This window comes from Pseudorasbora parva, chromosome 7, assembly GCF_024679245.1.
Source record: "Pseudorasbora parva isolate DD20220531a chromosome 7, ASM2467924v1, whole genome shotgun sequence".
In the NCBI taxonomy this organism is placed as follows: Eukaryota; Metazoa; Chordata; class Actinopteri; order Cypriniformes; family Gobionidae; genus Pseudorasbora; species Pseudorasbora parva.
The window spans coordinates 10,438,126-10,450,432 of record NC_090178.1 but is presented as its reverse complement, the minus strand read 5'-3'; the positions used below and the strand labels follow the sequence as shown (position 1 = coordinate 10,450,432).

At 36.4% G+C, this 12,307-nt stretch overlaps 1 protein-coding gene across 1 annotated transcript in view; it reads left to right on the top strand.

Moving 5' to 3' along the window:
- The window catches only part of adam22 (ADAM metallopeptidase domain 22), an 80,135-nt gene that overhangs the window by 60,024 nt on the left and 7,804 nt on the right, over positions 1 to 12,307 (top strand). Inside the window, exons 21-30 of the mRNA XM_067448073.1 lie at positions 33 to 138; positions 1,936 to 2,055; positions 2,129 to 2,297; positions 3,737 to 3,848; positions 4,972 to 5,062; positions 5,939 to 5,992; positions 6,682 to 6,789; positions 8,091 to 8,191; positions 9,031 to 9,097; positions 11,328 to 11,414. Of these exons, the coding sequence (XP_067304174.1) occupies positions 33 to 138; positions 1,936 to 2,055; positions 2,129 to 2,297; positions 3,737 to 3,848; positions 4,972 to 5,062; positions 5,939 to 5,992; positions 6,682 to 6,789; positions 8,091 to 8,191; positions 9,031 to 9,097; positions 11,328 to 11,414 (1,015 nt within the window). The remainder of the gene's footprint in view (positions 1 to 32; positions 139 to 1,935; positions 2,056 to 2,128; positions 2,298 to 3,736; positions 3,849 to 4,971; positions 5,063 to 5,938; positions 5,993 to 6,681; positions 6,790 to 8,090; positions 8,192 to 9,030; positions 9,098 to 11,327; positions 11,415 to 12,307) is intronic.

Below are 12,307 nucleotides of genomic sequence, written 5' to 3'. Positions count from 1 at the left end.
TTATGATTAGTGCACTTTTTTTATTTCTAAAGAAGCAACATCGGCTGATAAGTTTTGCTATGAGAAACTCAACATTGAGGGCACAGAGAAGGGCAACTGTGGACGTGACAAAGACACCTGGATTCAGTGCAAAAAACAGTGAGTTTGACCGTCATAAGAAGTTACTTCATGAAAGTAATGGGTAATGAATTTACATGACATGTCTGTGTGTGTGTGGGCATGTTTTTGTGACATATGAGGACACAAATGTGCTTAATGACATGGGTATGACATAGGTATTACAAGGAGAGGGTGAAATATGAGGCCATTCCCCCACTTTTCAAAATGCTTATAAATCATACAGGATTAGTTTTTTTTAGAAAGTAAAAATGCAGAATATTTCCTGTGATGGGTAGGTTTAGGGGCAGGGGCAGTAGGGGGATAGAAAATACGGTTTGTACGGTATAAAAACCATTACGCCTATGGAATGTCCCCATATGTCACAAAAACACAACGTGTGTGTGTGTATTTAGACTACATCTATTATTGATTGCTATAAGGTCGTAAAGAGAGTTTTAACCAGTATAACAAAATACTGTAATTTTTTTTATAAAAACTGCCTGTTGCAGGAGTGCAATTGAAGTGTAATTTATAGATTGGGGATTTTTTTTTTTTTTTGTCCAAACAATTGCATTTGGTACGTATATATGTAAAACATATGTAAACAACCTTACTAAGACAGAACTTGTGCCAACCCAGCACGTCATCACAACTTCTCCATTAAAATAGGTTCGTCAACCATAACTCCTTCCAGGACAGCCAGGAGTTAACTTCACTGACCATATTACTACAATGGCCCGGTCCAGCAGATTCGCGTTATACAACATTAGGAAGATTAGAACTTTCTATCAGAGTAGACCACACAACTCCTGGTCCAAGCTCTTGTTCTCTCCAGAATGGACTATTTCAATGCTCTTTTAGCGGGCCTTCCGGCATGCACTATCAAACCTTTGCAACTGATCCAGAATGCAGCTGCAAGGGTGGTTTTCCACGAGCCGATGAAAGCCCATATCACACGCCTCTTTATCAGTTTGTGCTGGCTGCCAATTGCTGCCCACATCAAATTTTAGGTACTGGCTCTGCACCAGTATACCTGAACTCAATTGTTAGGCTTATGCGCCCTCCAGAAGCTTGCGTTCTGCAAGTAAATGATGCCTTGTGGTGCCAACCCAAAGAGGCACGAAATCACTTTCACAGACCTTTTCATGAACTGTTACCACCTGGTGGAACGACCTGCCAATCTCAATTAGATGAGCGGAGTCTGTCATTTAAAAAAAAAAAACAATTGTTTAAAGACATCTTTCAAAGCAGCACCTGACCCACTAAAACTAGAACTTTCCTATTCTATTAGTTTTTCTTAATAAAAAAAAACTGTGTACTGTACTAGACTAACTGAGACTGGTTACAGCACTTGCATACTGTTGCCCCGGGTTGATTGCTTCTATTGCTCTCCTCATTTGTAAGTCACTTTGGATAAAAGCATCTGATAAAATTAAATGTAAATCTAAATGTATTTCCATACCTCCAGGCACCCTGCTCGTGCGGACATTACACGTTATCAGTGCATTTCACATTGTCTAATCTTTATCAAATTTATACTGGTTGAGCTTCATCCACACACAGAAAAGAATCACCATCTTTTAATTCAAAACATCAGCTATGATGATAGATGTTGATGTAGTGGGTTAAAAGAGGCTCTTCAAAATTGTCAACCCTTTCTTTAAAATCCCATAATTTCCAAGATTTGCAGAAATTATTTATTTCGTGATTGTTATGGGATTATTTTCATTTTAATTACTAGTAGTAATCACATTTAAGTCATTAAAGCATGTTGTGGATGTGTATGATCATTTTACTTGGAACAGAGATTAAAAGTGTGCATGTGTGTGTTTTCAGGGATGTACACTGTGGATACCTGCTGTGCTCCAACATTTCCCCAGCACCCAGACTCGGAGAATTACAGGGAGGTTTGACTTCTTTCTCCGTGGCCCAGCACAGCGCCTCACTGGACTGCAGGTACAGTCAGAGACACTCACTTCAGGTTTCTACGTGTTGAATGATTTTCCTAAAGCAAGTGTGAATGTTTCAGTGGAGGGCATGTGCTGATTGATGGCGACACTGATCTGGGATACGTTGAGGACGGAACGGCGTGTGGGACGGATCGCATCTGCTTTAACCATAAATGCCTCCCAGTGCAGGAATTCAACTTCAGCACGTGCCCCGGAACCAATGAAAGGGTGATCTGCTCTGGACATGGGGTGAGAGATTGTGTGTGGTGTGAACTGGGACAGTTGTGTCACCCACTGATTCAGTTTCAGCTAAAATAATGATATGCGCTGTAATAGTCTTTTTTTTAAATTTTGATACCAAAATATGTGTTTAATACCCCTAATATGTAAATGAACGATTCACTGCATGTTCTTTTATTGGAACAACATACAGTGCCTTGCGAAAGTATTCGGCCCCCTTGAACTTTGCGACATTTTGCCACATTTCAGGCTTCAAACATAAAGATATAAAACTGTCATTTTTTTGTGAAGAATCCACAACAAGTGGGACACAATCATGAAGTGGAATGAAATTTATTAGATATTTCAAACTTTTTTAACAAATCAAAAACTGAGAGCCAAGAGGTCCATGATCACTCTGGATGAACTGCAGAGATCTACAGCTGAGGTGGGAGACTCTGTCCATAGGATACTGGTCGTATACTGCACAAATCTGGCCTTTATGGAAGAGTGGCAAGAAGAAAGCCATTTCTTAAAGATATCCATAAAAAGTGTCATTTAAAGTTTGCCACAAGCCACCTGGGAGACACACCAAACATGTGGAAGAAGGTGCTCTGGTCAGATGAAACCAAAAATTGAACTTTTTGGCAACAATGCAAAACGTTATGTTTGGCGTAAAAGCAACACAGCTCATCACCCTGAAGACCCTATCCCCGCTGTCAAACATGGTGGTGGCAGCATCATGGTTTGGGCCTGCTTTTCTTCAGCAGGGACAGGGAAGATGGTTAAAATTGATGGGAAGATGGATGGAGCCAAATACAGGACCATTCTGGAAGAAAACCTGATGGAGTCTGCAAAAGACCTGAGACTGGGACGGAGATTTGTCTTCCAACAAGACAATGATCCAAAACATAAAGCAAAATCTACAATGGAATGGTTCAAAAATAAACATATCCAGGTGTTAGAATGGCCAAGTCAAAGTCCAGACCTGAATCCAATCGAGTATCTGTGGAAAGAACTGAAAACTGCTGTTCACAAACGCTCTCCATCCAACCTCACTGAGCTCGAGCTGTTCTGCAAGGAGGAATGGGCAAAAGTTTCAGTCTCTCAGTCGATGTGCAAAACTGATAGAGACATACCCCAAGCGACTTACAGCTGTAATCGCAGCAAAAGCTGGCGCTACAAAGTATTAATTTAAGAGAGACGAATAATTTTGCACCCCCAATTATTCAGTTTTTGATTTGTTAAAAAAGTTTGAAATATCCAATAAATTTCATTCCACTTCATGATTGTGTCCCACTTGTTGATTCTTCACAAAAAAAATTACAGTTTTATATCATTATGTTTGAAGCCTAAAATGTGGCAAAAGGTTGCAAAGTTCAAGGGGGCCGAATACTTTCGCAAGGCACTGTATTTAGTTGAAATGCTGCTTTTCATTACTGTGGTATCTTTGTGTGTGTGTGTTGTAGGTGTGCAGTAACGAGCTCAGGTGTGTGTGTGACCTGGGGTGGGCAGGTGAGGACTGTAACTCCACCTCTCCTTTGAGCTACCTTCTGGTGCGTCCCACAGCCAAAACATCAGGTAAGCCAAACTTCCAATTTCCCTTAGACTTCACAAAATGATGATTCACAGAACCAGTCACTCCTTTACCAGCACACATTACAAAAAAGGCGGATAATATGGTGGTTATGTGTAAAGGCCCCCAGCAAGTATGAACTCTTGCTTACCAAAGTTGCAACCATAAAAAAGAGGCCATTTCGGAACATATTTCATAGGTCAATTCTATAAAACAAATAACATATGTCAAAATGAAAGTAATAAGCCATGTGATGCAGTGCATTACAGCAATTTTACCCCTAAAAATATGTTTTCTTAAGCACAAAAGGAAACTGTGGCACCAGCAATATTAACACACTGAAGGATTTTATTTAATCATTTTAATGTATTTAGTGAACAGCATATCATTTATTAATTATTTCCCTGACATTTTACATCAAATTAGGTTAGGACCAATAGGGTAAAGTTGATTGTTCCTGATATGAAATATGTAAATAAAAATAAAAAAGGCTAAAAAAATCAAGATATAATTTTCATTTTTCATTAGTCTGTTATTCTTCTGTTCTGTTATCATATTCATGTTCAACAGCTCATTCACCACTCACACATTTCACACGCTTTTAATTTTTATTTTTCTGTTTCATGGCTTTTGTTTATATGCACTCGTTCTTTGTGGACAGGCTCATGTCTTTTGCTGGAGTGACAGTGAGTTTAGATTTGAGTTGTTGTTTGTTGGTGTTTCTTCTCTGTCGTTTTGTCGTTCACTCACCCCATGATTCCTCCGTGTTTCTGTCTGAATGAAGCTAACAGTGTTTATCTGCTGTGTTGTGTTGTTATAAACCTCGTCATATACCCTGTTTTATGGATTTGATTTGTATGGATGCCTTTAACATACAGCCTCCGTGGAGCCAAAGAGTCATAAATCTTTATAATAATATTTTTTCTTGTTCCTGTCTCTATCTGTCTTTATTCCTGATTGGTTTTCATGCGGTCAACCGGACAAAACAAACAAAATACTAACTCAAACATAAATAGGCTATGAATCATGTTTACATCCAGATTAGTTTTGCTTTGTCCAGATGATTGCAGGTCAGTGTTGTCCGCTAGTTGCAATTGCTACAGATTAAACATTCTGTTCCTCTGACAGGCATCATAACTACTAACATCATCATCGGGGCCATCGCTGGCTCTATCCTGGTCCTTGCACTGATTCTAGGCATTTCTGCATGGGGATACAAGTGAGTCACATGACTACAGATGTCTCACTAGCTGAAAATATTATTAAAGCTGCAGTCCATAACTTTTTGCGCTCTAACGGTTGATAAACAGAACAGCATGCGTCTTGCTGAAGAACATTGCAACTGTTTATGTCTTTGGCGAGTCACACAGGGACTGTGCTCCTCCACAGCGGTAAAAATTATATGTTCAATAAGTTATGACAACATATGTTTTTACATTGTTTTAACTCATCAAAATAAGTTAAGAAATGTTAAACTTTTTTTTATTAGTTAAACAAGATGTAACTCATTTTTTAAAGTCAGTTTAACATAATTTAAGTTGAAATAACTTAAAACTTTTTTTTTTTTTTTACTGTGTACCAGACCAGTCTGAAATAGTCCCAATATAAACACTTATTATAAGTGTACCATAATTATTCAGGGACAAAAACATGGTTTAGAAAATGGTTTTATGTTGTACATTCTCATTATATATTTTTTGTAAATCTGGAACACAAAAAAAGTTACGGACAGCAGATTTAAGCTATTAAGTATTAAATTAGTAAACGAATTAAACTATTAGTATTAAAGGGAAAGTAATCTAATAATGAAAATTATATCATCATGTGCTTACCCTCATGTTGTTCCAAACTTCAATTTCTTTCACTGAAGAAACTTATAACTTAGATATTCTAAACCATTGCTTTTGTGCTCTATGGAAGAGTAAAGGTCATACATACAGTTTTGTAACAATATGAGGGTGAGTAAATGAAGACACTGTCGTTTTTTTGAGTGACCTGTTCTTTTAAGCTGGAATTTAACAGGTATATATTTGTTATTTATAATGATTTTATCTGTTAATTTTGTTAATTGTGTTGTTTTTCTCTACCCATGAAGAAGCTACAGACAGCGTCAATATGTTGAATCTGATGTTCATCGAAGATTTTGCCGGTTTGTCCAGCTTTCTCTTCATTTTGAGTGTGCTTTTATGTGTTGTGTGAAGAAGTGAAACGTTACAAATTATTTCTAAGGCTCTTATTAATGCTCATACTGATTAAGGATTTGAAAGCACTTTACCTTACATATTACATTTAGGCATGCATTCTACTGTTCAAAAGTTTGGGTATGTGTAAAAAAAAATTATGTTTTTGAAAGAAGTCTGCAAACCCAAGGCTGCATTTATTTGACAGAAATACAGTAAAATAGTAATATTGTGAAATAATTTATAAAAATAAGACTTATTATTTTTAGTATTATTATTATTATTACTTTCTGAATATAATTTTAAAATATAATTTATTTTTATGATGCACATCTGACAGCTCATTACTCCATGCTGATTTGCTGATTAAGAAACATTTCTTATATCAATGTTGTGCTGTGCTTAATATTTTTGTGGAAACTGATGCTTAGTTTTATCATGAATAGAATGTTTAAAAAAAGGAAATATAAACATTAGACATTAGTCTCTTTTGATCAGTTTAATGCATCCTTGCTGAATAAAAGTATTCATTTCTTTTTCTTTTAAAAAAAAATCATTCTGACCCCAAACTTTTGAAAAGTAGTGTATATATTTTCCTAAGTGATCACAGTTTTGCTGGTGGACCAGTTTTCAGATCAAACTTTTTTCTGTTTGTCAGTCAAATGCCTCCGGGTGATTACGTGAAGAAGCCTGGAGACGCAGATTCTCTCTACAGTGACATGCCACAAGGCGTGAGCTCGAACTCTGGAAGCAGCTCCAAGAAGAGGTCTGCTTACCTGTCTCACCTCCAGATCAACACCTGCTCTTTCACACCCTCTATCCCTTCCATCAGCCAAAACATCTCTCTGTTCGGCTTCAGGTGTGCTTCATCTCCATTTTCATCTTCATCGCTTTGCCTGCTCTACTAACCTATAGTGGAACGTTTACTTCAAAAACTAATATGGAAATTTACTTTGAGAGCTCAATAGCTCATAGCATAGAGCTATGACCTTTATATCGAGATACAGATACTCGTAATTTTTTTTAACGAATAGTGTCTGAGAGAACAGTCAGATCTCTGACGTTTGATTACATTCTTTAGGTATCTTAAATATGAAAACAGTCTGAGACATTATGATCTCTTCTGAAACTCTAGAGGAGGAGACATGTGAGATTACTGGAGCATTTTCCAGAAAGTCACCATTTGTTCTGTTTAGTCTTATTACTGTCTAGTAAATACAACTACATTCATCAAATAAAGTAATCAAATCAGTAATTCAAATAAAGTGTGCAGTTCCTTCTACAGGATTCTATGGATTTTCTTTTATCAAAACATGCAAGTTATTTTTGCTTCCTTGATGAATTCTCCGTTTTGTGCTATTTTCTCAAAATGCTGTAACTGTCCTTTTGTCTCTCTCTTGGTTATTGTTAAAGTCCTATCAGGTTATTGTATCATTAATGCTGGGGCAGTAAGTAAGTCAGTGTCTTCATGGTGTCCCATCTCCATGGTCTCATGCTCATCTTGCTCATCTCAGTGTGTTTGTTCTGCTCATCACAGTGATGTGAATCATTCCTGCTTCACAGTATATCTCTGCAACGTTTGAATGAATATACTGTAGTTAGAAAGAACTTTAAAGGAATACATGAGGTCACTTGCATGATGATATCATTACGGAATATGACTTGTTTTTCAAACAAAAACTGAAAATGAAGATCAGTGGAAAACCTATAACATGATTCAATAAATTATAAATTACAATAATATCAACAAAGCTTGATGTGTTAGATATTTTTGATTAGAAAAATTGAAAAACCCTTGCAATATTGCTTAATATATTGCCAGTTTTTCTTGTTAAACATGAGAGAAACTGTGTTCACTTAATTATTATTTGTATTAATATGATTTCTATCTTTAATAATAGTGAGTTTGTTTGTTTTATCCAAAATATTAAGACAGGAACAATAACATGTACTGCGTAGTAGGAATGACCCATGTGACGTGACTCAGCCATTTGTTTTCCTCATACTAAACCCCTTTAATCTCTGTAACTGCATTTAATGAACTTTTCTCTATTCTTTGGTCTGAAGATCTAACGGTCTGTCTCACTCTTGGAGTGAAAGAATCCCAGATGCCAAGCACATCTCTGACGTCTGTGAAAACGGACGACCCAGGAGCAACTCATGGCAAGGTAACGCATCCATAAATCAGGGTTCCCACTCATCCTGGGAAACCTTGAAACCCTGGAAAATGTATGACAGTTTTCCAGTCCTGGAAAGCACATGGAAAATTTGAGAAAATGTAAAGGAAAAACTTGCAATGTTTAGGAATGCTGAGTTTTGATTCATATATTCAATGATGATATTTAGTTTTGTGTTGTCACTTGCAGCAGTTAGCTATTGCAGCAAATGTTAACTGGTAAGCAGCTACCTAATTCACTAACTTGCTAACTAATATAAGGTCAATAAGAGATTCATTGTGCAGCCAGCTTCATTGATTGATTTAAACTCGCAATTTAAAAAAAAAAACTGAATTGTGTGATATAAACTTGCAATTGTATTATACTCAAAATTGTGAAGTCAGATTTTTTTTTTGCAATTGCGAGTTTATGTCTTGCAATTCTTCCTACTTTTCTCAGAATTGTAAGATATAAACTCGCAATTAACTCACCTACTTTATAACTCACAATTGCAAGAAAAAAAGTCAGAGTTGTGAAATAAAAAGTTGCAATAACTTTATTATTTTTTAAACAACCTTCCATAGTCATAATGTAAGATAAAGGAGATCATTTTAAAAACTGATTATGGCAATAAACTGTATGCCTTGTAAAGACTTGGAGAGCAATATATTACTTTACTTTAAGGTTTGATCCTTGTCTTTTATTATCGGCATAGTAAAATGTAAAATTTCCTGGAAAAGTCCTGAAAAATTATCACTGAAAAAGAGTGGGAACCCTGATAAATGCATCAGCTCTAAATGACAGCTTGCATCAGCATTCATATCACATGTTCGTCTCCTCTGTCACTGCAGGAAACATCACAGGTACCCGTAAGAAGCTCAAGGGAAAGAAGTTCCGTCCTCGCTCCAACTCCACAGAGTAAGAGATTTTTGGCATGATGTCATTCTTTTTGTGAAAACACAGGGTGGATGTCGGACTTTAGAGTCTTAAACTCTATGCCATGTATTAGTGCTGCAGTGTTTCCAAGATAAATGTGTTCTGTTTGCTGGTGTGTTTTGGGTGTGCGTTGATGTGTGCATTGGTTTAATCTCTGGAACAAACAGCACGCCAAAACTGACCTGCACGTCTTCATCTGTATAAACACAATATACACTCAGATTCTGATTTCAGCTTGACGCTTGTTTCTGCACTTGAACTCTCCTTTTTCAAACGCATGTGACAAACTGACCACAACTAAAACAAAGAATAACATTCAGCTGACCTACACAAATACTGCTACTTAATTTTGTAATATTTGCTCAAGTCTCAAGCAAGACATATTTAAAAATGGATTAGCAAGCAGCATTGCACTTCTGTAGTGTGGTTTAATGTTGAATAGCTTAATGTGGAAAAGTTCTTCTGTTAAGGAATAGTTAGCTCAAAAAGTAAACATTCTGTCATTTACTCAACCTCATGTTGTTCCAAACCTGAATGACTTTCTGTCTTCTGTGGAACAAGAACAGAATCGTAACACTTTCACAAGAGGCTGTAAAGCCAAAAAAGATTCATAAAAGTGGCCCATGTTATTCATGCATTATATTTCAAGACATCTAAGACCATATGAGGAAGAGCATGAAGTTCTCTATTGTTTGATAGCCTTCACCTCAGGCATAGTTTTTAAATCTAATGTGCATTTACATATTCATCCTTAGTGCTTTATTGTTAACATGTATTCATTACTTCAATGAGCTCATTGTTTCTGCCTTAATTTAATACGTTGTTTAAATAAATACTTTGTTAGCCAACTACTTACATTTCTGAAATACATCATTTGGACAGTAACTTCTGATAAAAGATCGCTCTAAATTTTAACGATGGACACGATATGTATTGTATTGAGAAAAGGGCTATAGCTATACAAATAAATGGGAATTGAATTAAAGAATTGTTTCAGGTTGATGTCAGTGATACCAACCAAAACTAGTTTGAATATACACTACTGCTTAAAGGTTTGGGGTTGGTAAGATGTTTTGAAGGGTTGGTAAGGGTTTTGAATGAAGTATGATCCTTTCACGAAGACATGATCCTTCAGAAATTCTAATTCTAGAATTCTAGATATCCTAGAATTCATTCTAATATGCTTATTTGGTGTTTAAGAAACATTCCTTATTATTTTAAAAATTAAATATTGAAAACAGTTAATCACTAGCCTAGAAATCTAGACGCACCCTAGCAGCAGCAAATTTAATCTGCCCGCGAGTGTCGTCTAGCAACTCTCAATACCCTTCTGAGCTGTATTCGCCTAACTCTTGCCGGGCCAATCACATCGTGTATAGAGTCGGTGGGCGGGGCCATAATGATGACGGCTGAGTTGCGTTTGCGTGCTTCTAGTAAACAGAAACTGGCGAACAACGGTCTCTCGAATCAGCTTTGACCACGACTCTGGAAGACTTGGATTTAAGCTTTTCTCTGAGAAAAGGAAAAAGAACGGCACTGGTTTGTGTAGCGCTATCCTATCGCGTGCAGAGGGAGTTTGAAAGACAACCGTTTATCCCGCCCCTCGGATTGAGCCCTGTCTATGGTGAGTTTCCAGACCAAACATCTTGATGTGGGTCTGGCTTGTCAGGCTAGTTAATCACCAATATTGGTGCTTAATACTTTTGTCAGGATTTGTTAATGAACAGAAAGTTCAAAAGAACAGCATTTTATGTTGTCTGTTTTTGTCATTTTAGAAGTTTACCAGAAATGTACACTTTCATTGTATGGAAGGGAACATTTTGCTTTGTGTTCCACTGAAGAAATAAAGTCATACAGGTTTGCAACAACATGAGGATAAATGATGACTAATTTGAACATTGTAGGTCACTTTGGTCAATTGGATGCTGATGTTAGCAGCTGTGTTTTATAGAGTCTTTATTTTGCTTAATTCTGGTCCTCTACCAGCCACAACGCGAAAAAGCTTCATGATATCTGTGTAGGTGCTGTAGTCTGAGCTGCTGTCTGATTTCTCACCTGCATCTTGGACGGTAAAGAATGTCAGTGCTGCTGCTGTCTTTTACCAACTTCCTTCTTTATCCTCTTTCTCCTATCTCTCCTGTTCTTTCTCTCCCCCACCCTTCCCTTTCTCTCTTTCTCTGTTCACCATCGCTCCTTTCCCATCCTCCTGCAGGTATTTAACTCCTTGCGTCAAATCAGAGTATTATGTAACTAAATGGGTAGAAGATGTGAATAAAAACACTGAAGGACCTTTTATTAGGTACAATAACATCAGACTGCATCATATCTGTCCCCTATCCATCAGTTTCCCTCCTCAGTTTTTAGTTTTTTCCCTGACCAAATATCATTTTTCAGAGATGAGAGCTGAGCGTTAGGGTTTGAAGAGCACTCGCTGGCAGATCGTCTCAAAAACAAACATTCATTTCAATGTATTTGTTTCTTTTTGATCTTCTAAATGTGTATTATTTCATTTCAACGTGTCATTAACATCTACACTAGAAATTTAACTGCAATGTCACAGAGTCTTTTTTAAAGCAGTGCATGAACATTTCTATAATTTCAAGGATTAACATCCAGATTTTTGTAATCATGAATCTGAAACGTTTGTCCTTAGAAATCCTCCAATCATACGTCACAATATAGTCATGTAACTGATCACTGGTTTTTAAACCAGATGGAAGGCATTTGTTATTCAGTAGATCATTTGATGCAAGTATCGAGGAATGCCTTTTAAATGATCATCTCACAAAACCAAGATTAAATTTCAAACCCAAAATCAACAGAAATAAGAAATTATTTTTAGGCCCATTAATGCTTTTGTTGCATTATGACATCAAAAATACAAATAAAGACATTTAATCCAAAATTCCCATTACTGTAATACAAATAATTAAATGAAATGAAATGTGTTTATTGTAAAGCAGGTACGTTTAATCAATTCTCATTTAAAAAAAAACTCCAATAGTTATTTCATTGTAATACAATTAAAATTACTTAATTAATTAATTCAACTAATCACCCATTCGTTTTTATAAAATACATTTTATTTAAAAAGGTCACATTTTCCGAGACTTTGGGGGTGAAATGTGTGAGAAACACAATTCCACTTATCATAATGACTGTAAAAATGTAATTAAATATGTGATTAAATAT